At 41.5% G+C, this 20499-nt stretch overlaps 2 protein-coding genes across 2 annotated transcripts in view; both read left to right on the forward strand.

Moving 5' to 3' along the window:
* Positions 1-7719, forward strand: part of TUT7 (terminal uridylyl transferase 7) — a 37809-nt gene extending 30090 nt beyond the window's left edge. The window contains exons 27-29 of the mRNA XM_062640140.1: positions 5354-5430; positions 5602-5665; positions 6713-7719. Of these exons, the coding sequence (XP_062496124.1) occupies positions 5354-5430; positions 5602-5665; positions 6713-6780 (209 nt within the window). The 3' untranslated portion in view covers positions 6781-7719. The remainder of the gene's footprint in view (positions 1-5353; positions 5431-5601; positions 5666-6712) is intronic.
* A 3470-nt stretch (positions 7720-11189) lies between these two features.
* On the forward strand, positions 11190-20152 carry ISCA1 (iron-sulfur cluster assembly 1). Its single transcript, XM_062640399.1, has 4 exons — positions 11190-11333; positions 12837-12890; positions 14721-14826; positions 17656-20152. The coding sequence occupies exons 1-4, from the start codon at positions 11253-11255 to the stop codon at positions 17802-17804; spliced, it is 390 nt and encodes a 129-aa protein (XP_062496383.1). The 5' UTR covers positions 11190-11252; the 3' UTR covers positions 17805-20152.
* The last annotated feature ends 347 nt before the right edge of the window (positions 20153-20499 follow it).

The raw sequence follows: 20499 nt of genomic DNA on the forward strand, positions 1-20499 counted from the left end.
TACATCCTGGGCATGACGTGCTGTGGTATGGAATACCTCTTTGGTCAGTTTGGGTCAGGTGTCCTGTCTCTGCTTCCTCCTGGCTTCCCCTCCTCCCTGGCAGAGCATGAGGCTCACAAAGTCCTTGGCCAAACCAAAACATCCCTGTTATCAGCTCTGTTCCCGAGCTGAAAGTCAAAACACTGCACTACACCAGCTACCAAGAAGGGGAAAAAATGACTGCTACTGCTGAACCCAGGACATTATCCACCCCTTATTCCATACCATTCACGTCATGCTCACGTCCCACATTTTTCAATATACCATCACTCTTATCTAAGTGCATGGACCAGTCCCTATAAAGCTGCTGCGTCCATCTGGTCCATGATGCCAGGCTCCATCTCTTGTAACAGTCTTTCAGAGCAGGAGAGACTGTGTGCAGTGTTCACACTCGTGAATAACCTGGGCAATAGTGTCCATTGCTAAGTCCACCCCTCGATCATGAGTCCATATCTATGTTGCATCTTTGCTCTGATGGCCTGAAGTGCCATGGGCCCACCAGGCTTAAAATAATTCACTGTCCCCTTAAGCAGTTTCTGCAGCTTGTTGCTGGGGACTCCATACAGCTGCCTTCCATCTCCGACGCTTCCAAAGCACTGGAGGGGCCCAGTGGACTACATAGTTGCCCATACTGTCCCACACGCCCTGCCACTCATGGCTGTCCAGCCTTGGGGAAAATCTCTTGCTCCCCATATCGTCGTCTAACCCCAGACAAGACCCAAACCTGACTCTGCTTAACTTTTGAGATCAGACAAAATGGTTGTGGGTAGAACACAGTCTGTGTGTGTGCCAACATGCTGATCCCCATCACAATCAGCAGGCAGGTCCCAAGGGTACCCAGAGGCCATTCAAAACCTTCAGAACTCTCAGTTGATGCTGCTGTACTTGTCACTGGGGCTGGTGTAGCTGCTGTGCTTGTCACTGGGGCTGGTGTAGCTGCTGTGCTTGTCACTGGGGCTGGTGTAGCTGCTGTGCTTGCCGGCTCTCCCACCGCCACCTTCTCTTTTCCTGAGTCCAGCTCTTCCCCCTCTGCCTTGCTGGGAAATGCTGCGTGGTCTCCGGCATCCTCCTGGGGCTCGGCGGGTGGCTTCCGGGGAATGCTGTCGGCCGCCGCGGGGCTGGGCTCGGCCGCGGGGCTCGGCTCCTCCGCCGCCTTCTCCCGCTGCTCGGCAGCCGCCTCCTTCCTCTCCTCGACCGCCCCGACCTCCTCCACCCGCAGCCGTCCCCTCGCGGCCTCCGGCCCCGCTCCCGCCGCTGCTTGGTCCCCGGGGCCGCTCTCCCGGGCCGGTTCGGCTGCCGCCGGCTCCCGGGGCCGCTCCCCCTCGGCTCCCCGCAGCCTCACGAAGATGGAGAGTAGGGTGAGGGCCAGGGCGGTGAAGAGCAGCCGGACGGCCAGGTACAAGTCCACGGCCACGTCCATCCCGCCCTGCTGCTGGAGCCCACCCGTATTACAAGCCATTGCCATAAAGCACAGTGAGACAAGAACCTTAGCCCAGGCCCCACACTTGATAAACACTATCACAGCAAATACCGGCTCTACGTAAGTTACAACATTCTGAAGCTGTGAGATCAACAAGAACAACTCTGAGAGCCAATAAATCAGCATTGTGACGAATGACTATTAATTCGGTCAGATCTGTTGTTATCTCAACCCTTCGTGCCCCACGTTGGGTGCCAAAAAGAACTGTCGTGGTTTAAACCCAGTCAGGTAATTCGTTCGCTCACTTCCCCCCCTTTTCTTGCCCTCCCCCTGCTCTCGGAGGGACGGAGAGGAAAATCGAAAAGAATGCAACTCCCACAGGTTGAGATAAGAACAGTTTAGTAACTAAGGTATAACACAAATCACTACTGCTACCACCAATAATAACAATGATAAAGGAAATAACAAGGGAAGAGAATACATCATCTCACCACCAGCCGACCGATAACTCGCCCCCCCCAGCCCGACCAAGCTCTCACCGATACCTCCTCCAACCCTGCAGTCTCCCAGCCCTTCCGGCTAACTCCCAGTTACATCCTGGGCATGACGTGCTGTGGTATGGAATACCTCTTTGGTCAGTTTGGGTCAGGTGTCCTGTCTCTGCTTCCTCCTGGCTCCACCTCCTCCCTGGCAGAGCATGAGGCTCACAAAGTCCTTGGCCAAACCAAAACATCCCTGTTATCAGCTCTGTTCCCGAGCTGAAAGTCAAAACACTGCACTACACCAGCTACCAAGAAGGGGAAAAAATGACTGCTACTGCTGAACCCAGGACAATATCATTCTAAGATAAACTGAGACTCCTTAAGGCAGTGAATGGTATTTCTAGTTAGCTTCCAAAGAAAGGTAGTATTATTATTTCCCTGTAGGTAAACCTAGGAATATTTAAATTTATGCTGGATTAATTTGTTTATAATACGATGAATTACAGATTAGTCATGACTTGACCTCTGAAAGTAACAAACAGGAATCCTTTGTATAAACATAGTTTCAAACCTGTACTAGCAACAATGTTCTGTCTTGCTTAGATCAGGAGACTTTTCTTAATCAGATGTAATTGGTGCAAGAGAGCATAAGACTGTGCTAACAAAGTACTGTAAGTAGGAGGAAAATGGTGCCAATATACTTAGAAGTGTTCACAGTTTGATAGGTCACTAGAAGTGTTGGCTGGACAGAAAAGGTGCTTAAAAATTGATGCCATGTTTTATACAGCTTTTGACCTTTTGAAGCTGTATGTCAAGTCTAAATTTAACTTCTGAGTGTCTTTATCTTTGACCTTGTCTTGTTGAGCTTTTCTTTCTACCATTCCATTTTCCATGATGCTAAATTTGCTAAGGTGAAGGGGCATGTGCCTTACTGTTTTGTAGTTAGTGACATGGTTGTATCTCATAACATCATATGAGAACTATGCTAAGGCTGTACGGTACATAAGTCTAAGCTCACGAATTACGGAGTAGGTGGATTTTGTCTGTTATCTGTATTTTGCAAATTACTATACTTGAGTTTGAAGAAAATTGCTGTAGGTTGGGCTTTGTCTTTTTTTTGTGTGCTTTGTGCCCAGAGTATTCTCTCTGTTTGAATAGAGCACTATGAACAAGTAGACCTAAGAGATTATTTTTTTTTGCTGTGTTCCATTTTGTAAGACTATGGACAATTCAATTACCTGTTCAATTATCTTTGTTCATTTTCTAAGTTCCCTGTGTCCCTCTGCTTGTGGAGGAGGGTACAGAGCTTAATTTATTGTAGGTTCCTAACTTAGATACATAACTATATATGCATCTGGTTGAAGCCCAGCCCATAACTCAGCATCATGCAGCTGCTTGATCCTCCCTCTTTATTCCCCCCTACCCTGAGCAGGATGGGGTGGAGAATCAAAAGAATGTAAACCCCATGGGTTGAGATAAAAACAGTTGGTAACTAAAGTATAAAACAATACTACTACTACCACCACTAATAATAAAACAACTACTACTACCACTAATAATACGGGAAATAACAAAGAGAATATAAAACTAAAAAGAAGAAGGAAAAAAAAACCAATAAACACAAGTGATGCACAATACAATTGCTCGCCATCTGACTACAGATACCCAGTCTGACCTGAGCAGTGATCTGGGCCTTCTAGGTGACTCCCCCCACTTTATATACTGGGCGTGACATCCTGTGGTATGGAATACACCTTTGGGTAGTTTGGGTCAGTGTCCTGTCTCTGCTCCCTCCCAGCTTCTTGTGCCCCTGCTCACTGGCAGAGCATGAGACTGAAAAGTGCCTGATCAGTGTAAGTATTACTGAGCAACAACTAAAACCATCAGTGTGTTATCAGCCTTGTTCTTAGTCCAAAGCCAAAACACAGCACTGCACCAGCTACTAGGAAGGAGAAAAATAACTGTTACAGCTGAACCCAGGACAGTATCGACCCCTTATTCCATACCATTCACATTATGCTCACATCCCACATTTTTCAATATACCATCGCTTTTTGTTTCTTAAGATATATATATACACACACAAAGAGACAGGTATCATTCCTTAGTCCATGGACCGTCCCTATAAAGCTCACTGAGTTCATTCAGTCCGTGAAGTCAGGCTCCATCTGTCATCACAGTCTTTCAGGGCAGGAGAGAGGCCAATTCCTTCACACATTGGCCCTCTGAGGCAAGCAAAAAAGAGGTGCAATTGTTAACGATTCCCATTACACACCTCCCAAAATATAGAGCTGATGACCATGCTGAGAATGCATACCAGATCAGTTTCATGATTGATGATTCTATTGTATGAGAAGCCATTACCATAAAGTACAATGAAACAAGAACTTTAGCCCAGACCCAAAGCCAATAAATGCTAAAACAGCAAATGCTGGCTGCAAGTAAGGTGTTATATGCTGGCACTCTGAGATCAACTCCAACACCAAATAAATCAACACTACAAGGAGTGACTATTAATCTGAAAGAATGAATGTTTATCACAAATATGTTTAGACACACTCTGGTCAGGTCTATTGTTATCTCAACCCTTTGGGCTCCACGTTGGGTGCCAGAAAGGACTGTCGTGGTTATGCCCAGCTGGTAACTTTGCACCACGCAACCACTCACTCAGTCCCCCGCATTCTTCCCTTCCTCCCTGCTCACTCCCAGCAGGATGGGGAAGAGAATCGAAAGAATGTAAACCCCACAGGCTGAGATAAGAACAGTCCAGTAAATAAAGTATAATACAAAACTACTACTGCTACCACAAGTTATAATAATGATAAGGGAAATAACAAGGGGAGAGAATATAAAACTTGTAAGTGAATTAAAAAAAAACAACCCAAAAAGGACAACTGATGCACAGTACAATTGCTCACCACCTGCTGACCAATACCCAGCCTGACCCAAGCAACAATCTAGCCTTCTGGATAACTCCCCCCAGTTTATATACTGGGCATGATGTGCTGTGGTATGGAATACCCCTTTGGCTAGTTTGGGTCAGGTGTCCTGTCTCTGCTCCCTCCCAGATTCTTGTGCCCCTTTTTACTGGCAGAGCATGAGACTTAAAAGTGCTTGATTGGGGTAAGCATTACTGAGCAACAGCTAAAAACATCCATGTGTACCAGCTTTGTTCTCAGACTAAAGCCAAAACACAGCACTGCACCAGCTACTAGGAAGGAGAAAAATAACTGCTACAGCACCTCATCTCATTGTGCCAGTTTTCCATTTTACAGAAATAAGAAAAATAGCAATATCCTACATTCTACTGTCTATGCAGGTAGATTGTAAATATCATGGTATTTTTGTATCTTAAAATACCCGAAATAGAAACTAGTTTTAAATTAGCAAATCTTTCTTATGACTTTTTCAGTTGTTCCAAAACCAGAAGCATTGTATGGATCCCCTTTGTTACCCAGTGCTTCCAAACATGCTCGTAGATTAAATCAGGTAAACACTAATTGTCCTTTTTCTTTGATCTTTTTCTCTTTAAATGTTCTAAAGTCCATATAAAGTAATTAAAAATAGCTTTACTTAAGCTTTCAATGAGAACCTTTTTTTTTCTTAGCTGTGGAATGACATAATTTTCTTGGGTCATCGATGTGTATCTGTTGTTTACAGGGAGTGCTTATATATGAAGAAAAAAAGAAACAAAAAGGAAAAGTATTTTTGAGTCCCCAGTCAGGTTTGTGTATCTTCATTTCAATTCAGAAATTCTGTGTAAAAGCATGTATCTTCAACTTGCTTTCTCTATCAGTCCTTCTGGGAACTCTGCCTAAATGGCCTAACACAGCAGCAGTCTACTCAAGTTGCTAGGTAATTCTGTGAAGGCACTCTTTTGGTCTTCTTTTTAACTGGAAAAGTGAGCACTTCTTCGGTTTTGTTTTGGAAACAAAATTTAGGCATGTCAGTTCTATGCATTTTATTTGTTCTTTTTCAACTCTCATAGATCTGTTTTGCAGAAGGGTATGGTGGGGTTTTATCAGTCTCTCACCTCTCTACTGTTCTGGCATACGTGGAGTTCTGTGTTTCTTCAGGGACAACATGTGGAGCACTTTAAGGCTTCTTCAGAGTAATTGTCTAGAATTCCATATGATCAACTAACCTGAGAGCTTATCAAAGCACATCTTTTGTCTGAGCTGAAAAAACACAGGGAAGTTAAAATTGCACTTTTAAGTAGCATTCAGATGACAGTATAAAGGCCTTTATGTACTCTCTCTGGAGATGTTTTATCTTAGATGCATGGTTACAGATGCAGCTTCTTTACAGTAATTTCACAAACTTACTAAGGTATAATGAAGATTTTAGAAGTTTTTTTTAATAAAATATATAAATATCTTCTGGGACATCTGAAGGGGGGAACCCACGTAGTCTTTGCAAACTATGGAAAAATAAACTGCAATTAATTATCTCAAATTAAATTCTCAGTTTTGTTGGAAGATAAAGTGTTTTCTGTTTTCAGTGCAAGGCTTTTTCAAATCCAGGTTTGGGGATTTTTAAACACAAAGTGATTGTCATTTGGCTAGGTATTTAGTTGAAAAAATGTTAGTTTTCACTTTTGTATTCTAGTACTTCAGTATTTCATACTGTCTTCCAGCATGTAATGATCTAAAGTTGAACCGTGTGTGCTTTCGTTATAGTTTGACTTAACAATAATTTTCTCCTGATTGTTTCAGTTGTTTACATCTTGTCTGACTTTTTCTTCTTTTTTTCATTAAACTCCCAATCTTAGGCAGCCTTTCCAACAAATACATGACTCAGGGAAAAGCCTCACAGAAGAGGACCCAACAAGAATCATGAGGGATATTAAGCACTGTTAAATTGCAGTGCAGACCCTTCATTCATCTAAAAAATTTTCATTGTCTAAAGCATCTGGACTCGCAGGACAGCAGAACAGACAACCTTCAACTTAATTTTAATGAAATATGGGTGGTTTATTTTAGATTGCTAGTACAAGCAATACTGACCCCTGCTCTGAAATAGGTTGTTGGAGTATTTAAATAGAAAGCCATAATTTTTTTTATTTCTTTTTATTGTAAATCATATAAGAAAGGGCAGGTACTAAAAATGGACTGTTTTCAAGGTTTTGTCGTTTCATCTGATGATTTTAAAATGCACATTTTAAAATTGCGTGCAAGCCAAATACATTATATTCAAAAATTGTTTTTTGAAGCAGCAAATAATATTTATTAATGTTGACTGTATACTGAATCCTTGTTTAAAAGTGTTCTAAATGTTTGTAGACTGCTACATTTTTGGTTTGTTGGGTTGTGGGTTTTTTTTCCCTATGAGAGCTGAAAACATAGAAGTTAGTAAACATACATAAAACAATCTCTGGACAAGCATTGCCATTGAGATTTTTGGGGGGGGGGGGGGTTCTGTTCCATGATTCTTATGGGAGTTCATTAGCTGCTGTGTACAAGAAGAAAAATTAAGAAGCAGGTCAGTCCTGTTTGATGCTGCTAAGAATCTTTTTCAAGCCCTTGAGGATACAGATAAAAATGCTTTAGAGGCATTATATTTGGCAACAGGGGAAAACACATCCATTTTCATAAAATGTGAAGAAGATCCTTATGCTAGCCACAAACTTAATTAGGAGTATGAACTTGAGCTTTACTTGAAGTGCTTCCAGAGCTGGCAACGTACTGTCTTTTCTTGTTCAGGAAAGAATTAGTTACATTGTGAAATTGAAACCACTGTTATTTATGACTTTGAAATAAATTAAAAAAAAAAAAAAAAAATTAAAATCAGACTTAAGTTTCTGTATTTCTTCTTAGGTTGTATTTTTTAGTATTCCTGACTTAAACATAGAATTAATGACAACTTACTAGAATTATGTGAGTTTAGAAATGTCATGTTTCTTTTTTTCCATATTCATCTGTTTTTATTAAAGTTGAAACTAGAATTGACCTAAAGTGGTCTTAGGGAACTGGGACTCTTAACTCCTCTTTTGTTTTTAATGCATCTGTAGCCAGCTATCTGTAAACTTCTAGATGTGCAGCTTTCTCAAATAGTTTTTGTATACTTTTTTCAACATATTTTCAAGCAAAATATTAGCTAGCAAAAAAAACAGAAAATACTTCCAACTGTCATCTTTTGCATATTTCATATGAAATAAAGTCAGTTTTCCCTCAAAAATAAGAAAATTCTTGTAGATTTTAATTCATAATGCCCCAAACAAAAGAAAAAAAACACACACACACAAACAAAACCACAAAACAAAAACAAAACAACAAAAAAAAAACCAAACCAAACAACCACCAAAAAATAACCAGAGCAGACTGACATGATTATGTATGCCTTATTCAGCCCTCTGTTCAGACTTACTTTCAGTTTTGCTGATGGGAATGAAGTATGTAAGCTTCTAAGGGACGATGTCATAATCTCAAGAACAGAAGTTATTTTAAGCGGGAGACAGGAACAAACAGATTTATACATACTTACCCTTTCCATTTGTGATACTTGTAGTTTAGCAATGAAATGTCTACACTCGCATCAGAGTGAAAACTCACTCTGCTTCCACCCATCTTCTCACTTTGAAGCTGCTACAACTACACATTCTCTTTAGCCACTAATCTCATAGCCCTAAAATGGGATATATATTACAAGCATTAAGCCAGTAAGCAATAAATCCTTTGTTTGCTTAAGGAGTAGTAAAAGAGCAGAGCCAAAATTTACAGAATGATATGTGACTCAGAAGAAACATAGTTGAGGAGGCATACATACCTACTACATTAAGTTGTAAAATTCAGGGAATGAATTGAAAGCTAACACTGAAGAAAAGTATGTTCTTCACAACAATTTTTGATATCCAAGCTCGTGTTTGCCTTATGGGAGTATTTCCTCAAGAGAGCAACTTCCCACATACAAAGGAAAACTCGACACACAGCATTAATTAAAAGCTTCTAGAAAAAGAACAGTATTGGAAGTAATAGCAATTAACTAAAATAATAGTTTACAACTAAATTCATCCTAATAAAAAGTAGCAATAAATCCTAATAAATTAAAAGACCTGTTCTGAACTACCTGTATTCTCGGTCCCTGTAATGACATGGGGGAACACTGAGCTGGTTGCACTGCTGCTGTATTTTATTTGTGCTGCTGGGTTTTTATTTAAAAAAAAAAAATTAAAAAATAAAAATTGCTGCTGCCTTATTTCACAGGAATTTCAGACACTGTTTCCAAAGTTGGAAAACTTCCTGTGAGTAGTTAGTTATCAGTGTTGAAAAACAGAGAAGGATTAACATGTCATCTCCCCTAATTTAATTGTTCTGGTGGGATTTGTTTCATAGCTATGAATAAAAAGAGGTTTTCATCCATTCAAAATTTTATGTAAATAAATACCCATTGATTTATAAACCTTATCACATTTTTATAAGAACTGCAGAAGCCACGTAAAAAGTGAAGTTGCTGGTAACCTTTTGGGGCCTGAAACAGTCGCTTAGAATGGGTACTAGCAAAGAAACTATTTTAAAATTTTTCCTATACTGATAAAAGTTATCAAAAAATTTTCTTGTTATTTACTTGAAGTATATAGATTTTAATACTGAATTTTGCTTTTATGTTACTTTGGTAATGTACTGAACATGAAAAACACCTTAGAACAAGGCTGCTGTTCCAAGCCCATGCTCAGTCTTTAGTGCCGAGATTCAATCTACAGACAGGTGACTAAGGAGTGATGACTGGAAGCATCCTAAAGAAGTACAGGGGGGTAGAGGTCTTTGTGCCTGCATGGTAGACCATGACTGATGAAGAAGGTATCAGTTGCATTCGTATACAAGCCTCCCCCCTCCAAGCATATATATTGCTTACTTCAAGGTTCAGGGTGCTGGGGCATTTAAGCCCCATACTTCTCAGTGGTTGCGCTTTAGTTGAGGATGTTTGCCCAAGTTGTATGTAATGGTGTGTGGAAAACATGTTTTGTGTAGGTGAAGAATATACAACTTCTTTATACACTTGCTATCTTTTTCTGTGAGGGAGAAATACTGTGCCTTATTAAACAGTAGTGGCATATGTATGTAAAAAACATCTGCATGTTTACTACCAAGCTCTTCAAAACAGCTAACCCCAGGTACCCAAAGCAGGTGTTGTGATGATCAGGGGACTGGAGCACCTCCCATATAAAGATAGGCTGAGAAAGTTGGGGCTCTTCAGCCTGGAGAAGAGAAGGCTATGTGGAGACTTCATAGCAGCCTTCCAGTATCTGAAGGGGGCCTATAAGAATGCTGGGGAGGGACTCTTCATTAGGGACTGTAGTGATAGGACATGGAGTAATGGTTTAAACTTAAACAGGAGAAGTTCTTTACTGTGAGGGTGGTGGGGCACTGGCACAGGTTGCCCAGAGAAGCTGTGGCTGCCCCATCCTTGGCAGTATTCAAGGCCAGCCTGGAGGTGGCTTTGAGCAACATACTCTGGTAGGAGCTGTACCTGCCTATGTCAGGGGGGTTGGAACCAGGTGATCTTAAGGTCCTTTCTGACCTTAACCGTTCTGTGATTCTATGACGCAGACTTGTTGCTTATGCTTGGACTTCCGAAATGTAAGTTTAAAGCACTGTTGTCAGGCAGAGGTAATGAACAACGGCTCTCTGCTTTCCCTCTGGCCTAGCCGTCATTCAGTTCAAAGTGATGGGATTGACCTTGCCGGGTTTCTCTGCGGGCGCCCGCAGGCAGTCCCCTTCTTCCCCCCTCCCCCCCACACCCGGCCTGCGGGAGCAGTTCGGGGCAGCCGTGCGGCCCCGCGCCGTGGTCCCGCGGCAGCAGGAGGGTGTCGAGTGGAGCAGCCGGGCCAAGCAGCCTGCACCCGGCCCCTCATGGTGCGCCCTCCGTTACGGACCCCCAGTCACTGACACCGGGCGGGCTTGCCCTTGCAAAACTCCTGCTGTATTGCAGTGCTTGTGTGCGTGATTGCCGCTACACACTAGTGTTCCCGCTTGTGCCCCTGGCGGACGGGGACTCCGTGCTCCCCCACACAGCTGCCACCTTGCCGTCAGCGCTGGTGTCGGCAGATGGAGCTAAGGGGAACAGCCTCCTCCGGCCGCCGGCCCGGCCGAGGCCGCGTTTATCTCGGCCAAACAGGCGTGCAGGCCCTGCCCCCGCCTCAGGCTGTGGCGCAGCCTCGGCCCCGCCCGGCGCTGTGGGACGGGGTGGAATGGCCGCCGCTGCCGATCACAGCCCGTTGACCAATCGGGACGGGCGTCGTAAACGCGGCGTGCGCCGTGGCGTCACAGCGTGACGTCGGTGGTGCCCATGGCCGAGGGCAGCGGACGGGGGTGATGGCCTCGTCGGTGGTGCGGGCCACGGTGCGCGCTGTCAGCAAGCGGAAGATCCAGGCTACGCGCGCCGCTCTCACCCTGGTCAGTGCCGCGCCGCTGCGGGAGGGCTCCCCGCGGCCCGTGCTCCTGTGCTGCCTTCACGGCTGCAGGAGCTGCGCCACGGGCAGGGCCGGGCCGGGCCGCGCCGCCGCCTTCCTGATCCCCCGGCCTGCCGCCCGTCCTGCGGCTGGTGGCGCTTGGCCAGCCCTCGGCTGCCGGTGACAGCGGGGCGGGACGAGCACGGGACTCGGCCACGGCAGCGTCGCGGTCGTGGGCCAGCCCCGTTATCCCGTGCTGTGTCGGCACTGCGCTGGGCTCGGTAGGAGAGGGCTGCGGGGAGGCTGCGTGGTCTCTGACAGCCACACCCCACTCCGTGAGTTGCTGGGGGGGAGCCGCTACTCCTGGCTGATGCCGCCGGCAGCGGGCTCCGCGTCCCTGCTCCTGTGCAGGCAGCTTTGCAGAGGGCAGCGCCGCGAAGGGCAGGCAGCGGGGACAGCGGTGCGGGCCCCTTCACGCGGGGCCCTTTTTGCACAGTCACTCGAGGAATTGCATTTCTTCCTTAAATAAACGTTAAGCATTACCTAGAGCCGCTGACGAGTTGTTCCCAGTGAGGCTTTCTATCCTTTTGTCAGTTGAGGAAATGCGTTTGCTACTAGCGGCGGTGTTTTGGAAGCTGTGCTTTTGAGAGGAATTATTGCAGAGGAAAATACAGTCAGTTCCCTGCAGGAACCGGGGCAAAGTGCATAGAGTTCAGTCGTTTGTCAGAGCAGGTTGATTTTCTGTTATGTAGTGAGTTTACTTCATTCTACAAATGAAGATTAATAGCGGTATTTAGAAAAGGGTTTCACCTGTAAGTCTGCTTGTGGTTTTCTTTGGTTGTGGTAAGAGCTAAACATTGCTAACGGCTTTCCTTTTCTCACTGTCTTAGAAACCTAAAAGCATGTAATGGAAATTTCTGTGTGTTTAATGTGTTCTTACATTTATGCAACAAGCAATTCTGCATGAACAGTGAATTTACCCTCTGTAAAATCCCAGTTCCCCTTTAGGTTAGAGGGATGAGAGAAGTAGGCCATAAGCACTTCTGTGCCTAATTGATTTTTGTGTGATGTCTGTGTGTTAAGAACTACTTAATTGCATTGTGGTAGTGATTCTGGAGGGGAAAATACCCAACCAAACACTCTAAAAGGATGGCAGTTCTTGAGCTGCCTGTTTGCTGTCAGTGTGGGTATGAAGGGGAGTAAGAAGCATTGTTTTCTGTATGGGTTAGATTCAGCAATCATCTGTTTCGCAGCAGAATGTGTATCTTCAGATAAGAGTCCAGTTTTGAGTAGAACTCAGGCAAGTCAATACTGACAGGTGGCTGATGCTGGAGGTGGGCTTCACACACAGGAAAGAAATGCGAACTAAGAAAACTTACGTACACTTAAGGGTTGGAATAGGGATTTTTATAGTGCAGCTAAGTATGTTGCACACTTAATATGTGCAAGCACTAACTCCAAATAAACAAAAATCCCTTTCAAATTAATGCCTGGTTTTGTTTTTCAGACCCCATCAGCTGTTCAAAAGATAAAGCAGCTTCTGAAAGATAAACCTGAACATGTAAGTATAAACAGTTCAAACCTGTAGATGGTGCTAAAGGATCAGCACAACTCATGAAACATTTGTTGCTAACTTAGAAGTTTGAAATAAGCACTGATGTGTTTATTAGAGATAATGGCTTTGGGGTTTTTTTGTTGTTTTTTAGGGGAATATATGTGCTTCTTTGATGTATCAAGCTTCATTTCTTTATCAAATGAAATGCAGAAAATAACTGATGGTAATAACATTTTGCGTTACAGCTACTTTTGAGGTGGAAAAAGTTGAAAAAAACTTAAGCTTAAAATGTTTTTGATATATATTTTAATGAAGCCTTTTAATATGGCATAGTGGTGAGTTCTGGTATGGAAAGAGATCTTCAGCTGTTGATAGTAAGATGTTGTTAATTAAGTTCTTATAGGAATTCTCATGTTGAAGTATAATAAAGTTATTGGAAAAATCTAATTCTTGGGAAAATTGCCAGAAAGGAAACTTTCTGTTTTAGTAATCAGCATTTCTCTAAGTAACTGAGCTTGTCATCTTTTCCTTTTGGGGAAAAACACAAGAGTCTTGCTGTCTAACCATTATAAAAAACAAGCATTAGATTTTCTTCTTTACAGTAAATATTATTTCAAGGAGAGTATTTCTGTTATAAGTTTCCATTGTTTCTTCTGCTTCCTGCACATCTGCAACTGAGTGGACTCTTTGTTAATGTTTCAAACCAGCTTAAGGAAGCCTTAAGCCTACAGCTTAGGCGGTCAGTCATCCCCTTGCTATAAGTGTTGTTTACATTTTCTGTTCCATTATTTGTAGCAGTTCTTGGAGATAAAGGTATTTGGTCTGAAAAGATAAAACATGTTTGTCTGAGATCCCACTTGATGACATGTGCTATGTTTCGATATATTTTTATCACAAGATTGATTATGGAGATAGGCAGTATAATTTTCCTGTTCAGTTATGAAGCATTGGTGTGTAGATACTTCTGAAAGATTGTTGTGCACAAATAGTTCTGTTTCTTTAAAATATTTTCTTATACAGTGTGCTTTTTGTCAGATTTTGTTGTTGGATACTGTGAATATTACAAACATTGACTAGGTTGGCTTATCAGGTTGATTTAAAACAGCAAGGCAGTAAACATAATTGATTTAAGGCGGCATTGCTGTTTAAGTGAGACTCACAATAGAAGTAATGAAGAAATCAAAGTATGTTTTTCACAACTTGTGTTTGAAGTAAGTTTTCTGATGGTGTTATTACAAGAATTCTGTGCAAATTCAGTAACTGCCCTTGTCTTGGCCTCCTATTGCTGTCAGTACAGAACTGGCATTTAAGTATTCTATTAATTTTAAGTCACAAAACTTCCTGTCATTGAAATGCAAGTTTCTTTAGACCAGGCACGTATAAGAGTTCTAACAGTTTATTACTTCTAAACCTTAACATAGTTTAGGGCTTGAGCCACAGTAGCAAACATCTGATGTTTGCTTTCACCTTGGCAGTCAACTTTGTAAAAGGAAAAAAAAATGTTACCTCTTAATCTGGAAGTTATTCACTTCTGGTTGAGGCAGTGGAGGATAATCATAGAATCATTGGAGTTGGAAAGGACCTTAAAGATCATCTAGTTCCAACCCCCTGCCATGCGCAAGGCTGCCTTCCACTAGATCAGGTTGCTCCAGGCCCCATCCAGTCTGGCATTGAGCACTGCCAGGGATGGGGCATCCACAGCTTCATAATAAACATAACATAAACAACAACATAATAAATGTTATTATTTTGTTGTTCTGCATACTTTTTATCTTGGTGTTCAAGAGTAAGTTTAAAAAAACCTCATGTTCTGTTGTTTGGTTGTGGTGTTTTTAGGTGGGTGTGAAAGTAGGTGTTCGTACAAGAGGATGCAATGGGCTTTCCTACACATTAGAATATACGAAATCAAAAGGAGATTCTGATGAAGAGGTAGTTCAAGATGGTGAGTTTCTGAACAAACTTCTGTGGTGGTGGTGAAGAATAAGCCTTTGCAGGTTTGCCAAGGTACAGGCTAGAACTTGAAATAACGAGTTACAGTAAGAGGTCCCTCTGTATGGGAATTGTTGTCACCTTAGTTTCTGGTTTGGAGTAACCAGTTAGTTAAAATAAGCAGCTTTGCGTCAGAGCTTTTCTGCATCAGAGGCTACTCCACCTGGATAGTTTAGTCCCTCGTTCATGTCTTCAGAGGTGACTAATAGCAGATATTTAGAGAATAATACAGAACAATGCATATATCATGAAATATTTGATCAGCATACCTAAACCAAGGCTTGGGAAAGTAAAGATTTTATTTGCAAGGGATTTTCCCAGCTACTTTCTCTAACTAGTCTTATTCTTCCCTGATGCTTGATTTGGTTTTAATTTCTTTGTGCTTTTGACTTTTGCATTGCTTTGTAACAACGGGTTTTACAATTTTTACTGAAGAATACTTTAAAAGTTGTTTTCCTACCCTGATATTTATGCTTTCTGCCTCATAATTACAGCAAGCATCACATGATAGGTCTGTTGCTAAAGTTCCTATTGTGGTTTAACCCCAGCCAGCAGTGAAGCCCCTCACAGCTGCTCACTCACTCTCCCACTGACTTTTTCAGAATGGTAAAAGTGAAAAAACTCATGGCTTGATATAAAGACAGTTCAATAGGTAAAGTAAAAGCCACACATGCAAATGAAGCAAAACAAGGTATTAATTCACCATTTCCCATCAGCGGGCATGTTTTCAAGCATCTCCAGGACAGCAGGGCTCCATCTCGCATGATGTTGACTTGGGAAAACAAACACCATCACTGCAAATGTTCTGTCTTCATTCTGCTTCCCACAGCTTTTATTGCTGAGCATGATGTCATATGGTATGGGATATCCCTTGGTTCAGTTGGGATGAGCTGTTCTGGCTGTGTCCCCTCCCAGCTCCTTGTGCACCCCCAGCCTGCTTGCTGGTGGGGTGGGGTGAAAAGCAGAAAAGGCCTTGATGCTGTGTAAGCATCTGCTCAGCAGTAACTAAAACATCCCTGAATTGTCAAACTTTTTCCAGCACAAATCCAAAACTTAGCCCCATACTAGATATTCTGGAGAAAATTTGTCCCAGTCAAAACCAGCACAGTGCTGTATGTTTTTTCAGTTTTCATAAAAGTTTATGTCAGTGGTCTTTTTGTCAAAATACAGATTGATAATAGTGTTTGTTTTGGTTTCTGTTTGTTTTCTAAAGGTTCATAGAATTCCTTTTGTGGAGGTGGTTTTTGGTTCTTTTAGGCATTACTGAACTACATTATGTTCAGAAATATTATTTTTAATTTGGTGGCAAAGTAAGAGATTAAGAGGCTATCACTGTTGTTTTCTTACAGAAGCTGTGCTGCTGGTCAGAGACCACCTTCCAGCTGTCTTTAGAAAACCTGTGACCAACACATACAGTTTTTATTCTCTTAAACAGAGAATTAGTTAGAACTTCAGCAAATGGTTAAATTGAAACAGAATATGAGCATGAGAATGTGAGGTAGGGACTGCCACCTGATTCTGCAGTTGTCTCTTGATTTCATATTCAGCTGGCTTCTGGAGTTAACCTGTCCTGCTTGATTCAAAGCTTTTCTAGCTTTACAGGCCTGAAAACACATTTTTCAGAAAGCATTTCCTGATTTGGATCTTAAGGAATCTGGAAAGCAGTTTCCCTCAGTCGGGTCAGAGACCTTACATTCCAAAACCAGCAGTTCATGTGTGCTTGTGTCATTTCTGTTTTGCTTCACTTGCTTCTAGACAGACTTCCAGTAAAGGCTCTTTTATACAGGTTTCTGCTCGGTGGCTTTGAATCCCAGCACAGGTTTGCCTGCTTTTAGGTAGTAAGTGAAAGTTTCAGGAATCGGGTCCATAAACTCTTTGATTAGGTTTAGCCTTCACTGTCAGTTACTGTCCAAACTGACCCCCAAAAAAGTATAGATTCAACTCGGTTGAATCTTGAGACTTGAGTTGTGATAATAATATGTTTTGTCTCAGTGTCTGCTGTGATGAAGCAGCTTTCCAGCAATCTTTCCTGTACCTTAATGAGGTGTTGTTGCTGTGTACTGGTACAATTCTACATGTTTATTTTTATCATTTCATAGTCTCTGGATAGCTAAAGCAGTCCACTTGCACCTTTGTGTCATATTTGCAGCTTTAAAGTTCAGTAACTTTATTCCAGAGAGATACAGGCTTTGTATACTTCAGGAAAGAAAGCTCTTTCTACTTATCAAGATGAACTGCTAGTTTTTAATCTTAAAGGTTGTGGTATATTTGAATCTTGTTCATACATTTGCCTCATTATAAGATTCAGTATTGCTAATAGTTAATGTAGAGGTAATATTTCTGGCAGAGCAGATAATAATTTTGAGAGTGAAACATTCAGGTTTTCAAGATCTTTGTGCATCTTGTTAGATGCACAGACTTTAAGAATGGTAGGAAATGGGTTGCTGGCTGTAATGTATGGGAATTAAGTATTGAAGCTGAGATCCATTCTCAAGTTCTACAGCGTCTTTCCCTAGGTGTCATATTTTTAAATCTGCCCTCAAAAAATAAGTATGTGACACATAAATACACATAAATAATAGTTCTAAACTGTTGCTGGACTTGTATAGTACAGTAAAAACAATGATGAAAGTGTCCCATGTTAGGCCAGGGAAACTATCTTATACTGATAGCCTTCATATTTAGCTTCCATTTTTTTTATCACTGGTTTAAAGAGAGTTCCAAAGTGAGTGATGATTTTGCTATGCGTAAATATTTTCTTTTTTTCTTTGATGTTCTCCAGGGGTTAGAGTGTTTATTGAGAAGAAGGCACAGCTGACACTTCTAGGAACTGAAATGGACTATGTAGAAGACAAACTATCCAGTGAATTTGTCTTCAATAATCCAAACATCAAAGGAACATGTGGCTGTGGAGAAAGCTTTAACATCTGAAATCTCAGGACTACTTTGACTTTGAACACCCCGAAACACTGCTACGGCTTTCAGAAGCAAATGCATTTTCTTCAGGTTTGTAGGCTGCGTGAAGTGTGGATACGATTAAGAAAAATAAACCCTTTTGAAAAAGTAAATTGTTTGTTAGATTCCACCACTGATGTAGTTATACTTTAATTTGTGATGAGTTGGGATTCAAAAGGTAAGAACAGTAAGTGCTATAGTAACATCTCTGTACTTTCACATGCCAAGGAAATAAAACCTATCTGTTCTTTTCGTTTGTTATTTTCTTTGTCCACTCTACTCAGACTTCCCCATCCAAAACCTATTTGAAAGAATATTACCTGTGTGTTCTGCTTTGATGGGGGGAGGAAAAAAACCACCACCAAAATAAAACCCCCAATCACTTATATGAGCTTGTTCATAAAAATTTATATATGAAGACCTCAGCTTCAGCGTTCGCTATGATTATGTGTATGCTTGCTTTGGTTTTGTAGTTTTTTGATGCTTTAATCTTTTTACATGTGGGTTTTCTGGTGGTTTATTTTTCTATAAATCTGGGGAGGTCCAAGAAAGTGTTCATGTATTAGTATAGTGGTAGGTTACCATAGAACTGCTTGTAGAAATACTTCAGAATGGACTAACCCAGTTTTAATTCTGTTTCTTTCCTTGTTGAAGGCACCGTCTCTGCTGTACTTAGAAAGTAATTTTGCAAAACATGAAATACATTTGGACAGTGGAGTACTAAAGCAGATACACATGAGCATGGTTTCTCATGTTTCTGTCATTTGTCCTTCTTGACTTAAATTGAAAAGTTGGTAAAGCTGCCTGAAGATTTTTTATTTTTTTTTTTTGAGAGGACTCTTACACTTCTCATTACTTTTTTGTAGTTATGTCTGCTACTAATTTTGTTACAGGTCGAACTCTTGCAACTGTGCAGGTACAAGGTTTTTTCTCTAAAGCTTATCATAGCTTCTGCTTAACTCTCTTAAAGTTAACTTGGTGACAGGGGAAAAGGCATTTATAATTTAAAAAAAACCCCTAGTATTTTGTAATTATTAAATGAATCTAAGCAGTAATTAAAATAGTATGTTTATAGGAAGCCATTGTTTCTTTGGAATTCAGACTTTCTCCTAATCAGAATTTATATTTTTTACACCAGTGTTCTTCAAGCCTACAAAGTCTTCAGCACTTATGCACTGGTGCTAAGGCAGAAATATATATGTCTCTCCAGGCCCTCCCAAAAGCTGATTCCATAGAAGTACTCTTCCATCCTTTTATTTCCATGTTTCCCTGGTTGTCTGAAGATGACATTGTGCAGCTGAACTGCTCAGTTGTGCTGAAGAGAAGATAATGTCTTCCTGGGCAGCTGATGGGAACAGCTAGTGAAAAGGGTGCAAATCAAAAGTAGGGGACAACAAGGACTGGGATCTTGCAGTCAAAGACAGGGTGGTGATTGAGGTGGGAGTGGAGGGAAAGCTTTAAGGCTGCATATGGAGAATCCAGAGGTAACATTGATCTGCACAGTTGCACCCACATACCTTGCAATCACATTGGAGTAGTAACATGTTGAAGACTCAGGATTACAGCCACCTGCGAAAAGGTGTAGAAGGAAGAATAAAACAGATCAAGAATTATTTTTTCATTTTTATGTAGTGCACAGGAACAGAAGGTCAAAATTCCCGCAATTACAGTTCAATATTAAATACTTGAATTTTGGTTGTATGCTCTGTCACCTTTTGATGTAAAAATGCTATTTCCTTCAACAGTCAGCTGCTGTACACGGTTACTTTATATAGCAATTCAGGAATTACTGGTAATACACTGTCTACGTGCATTTTTAGTGCCACAGGTCTTTGTCTTGCCAAACAAAAAATGCAGTTAATGTGGTACAGCTGCATTAATATGTCTAAAACTCCAAGCAAAGGGCATTTCTTCAGATCGTGTTCCTCTGCCTCTTGCTAGGGGATAAGACTTGAAATGTGGTAGCACTGGTAGGGCTTGCTATGCATGCTGCTCCTTAGTCATTTAACTTGTTTTGGTGTGTTTTGGAGTACCGGGGATTGGCTTGGGGATTTTTTAAGACCTGTGGCATGTATAGCAATCTTTTCACGTTTTGTGTATATGCCTTGACTGAAAGTTTGCACTTTCGTACTCCAGTGAAATAATCCTCTAAATTGTCACTTTACTAAGACACCTAACGCACAATGTGTTCAACTTCTGTTAAAGTCCTATTTACAGTTGCATAGGAACATGGTTTTGATGATTGGTCTGTTATAATTTTGTGCAATACTGTATGTAGAGTTCTCAGTTGTAATAATAAATATTGCCTGCTGGTAACCATGAAATATTCCTATCTTGAATGATTCTATTTACAGTAACAAGCACTAGAGGGAGAGAGTAGGTTTGTATGCTGGGGTTACAAACCTGACTTCATATTCCTCAGGAATATCGAGTATTTCAGAATATTAACAGCTTTGTAATAGCATAGAAACATGCAAAACCCCCAGCTGTGCACAGAAAGGTATTTATACGTACCAGAAAGGTAGGCTGCTAATGGTCAAACTTCTATTAAATTCTGTGGCACACTCTGCTTGGTAGAAATTCTGACAGGCAAGATGCTTACTGTGAAGGTTTCTACCTGTCAGTAAGTCACTGTGGTATGTTTAAAGCCAGGAGGATGATTTTGGTCCCA

Source organism: Pezoporus occidentalis, unplaced genomic scaffold, assembly GCF_034315485.1.
Source record: "Pezoporus occidentalis ecotype Australia unplaced genomic scaffold, CSIRO_AGI_Poc_V1 ctg117, whole genome shotgun sequence".
Taxonomy (NCBI): domain Eukaryota; kingdom Metazoa; phylum Chordata; class Aves; order Psittaciformes; family Psittacidae; genus Pezoporus; species Pezoporus occidentalis.

Excerpts from the sequence above, each read along its gene's own strand:
- ISCA1 (XM_062640399.1), top strand. The coding sequence starts at position 11,253 with ATGGCCTCGTCGGTGGTGCGGGCCACGGTGCGCGCTGTCAGCAAGCGG. Across the intron at positions 12,891-14,720 it reads TGAAAGATAAACCTGAACAT|GTGGGTGTGAAAGTAGGTGT; the intron begins GTAAGTATAAAC and ends TGGTGTTTTTAG. Across the intron at positions 14,827-17,655 it reads TGAAGAGGTAGTTCAAGATG|GGGTTAGAGTGTTTATTGAG; the intron begins GTGAGTTTCTGA and ends GATGTTCTCCAG.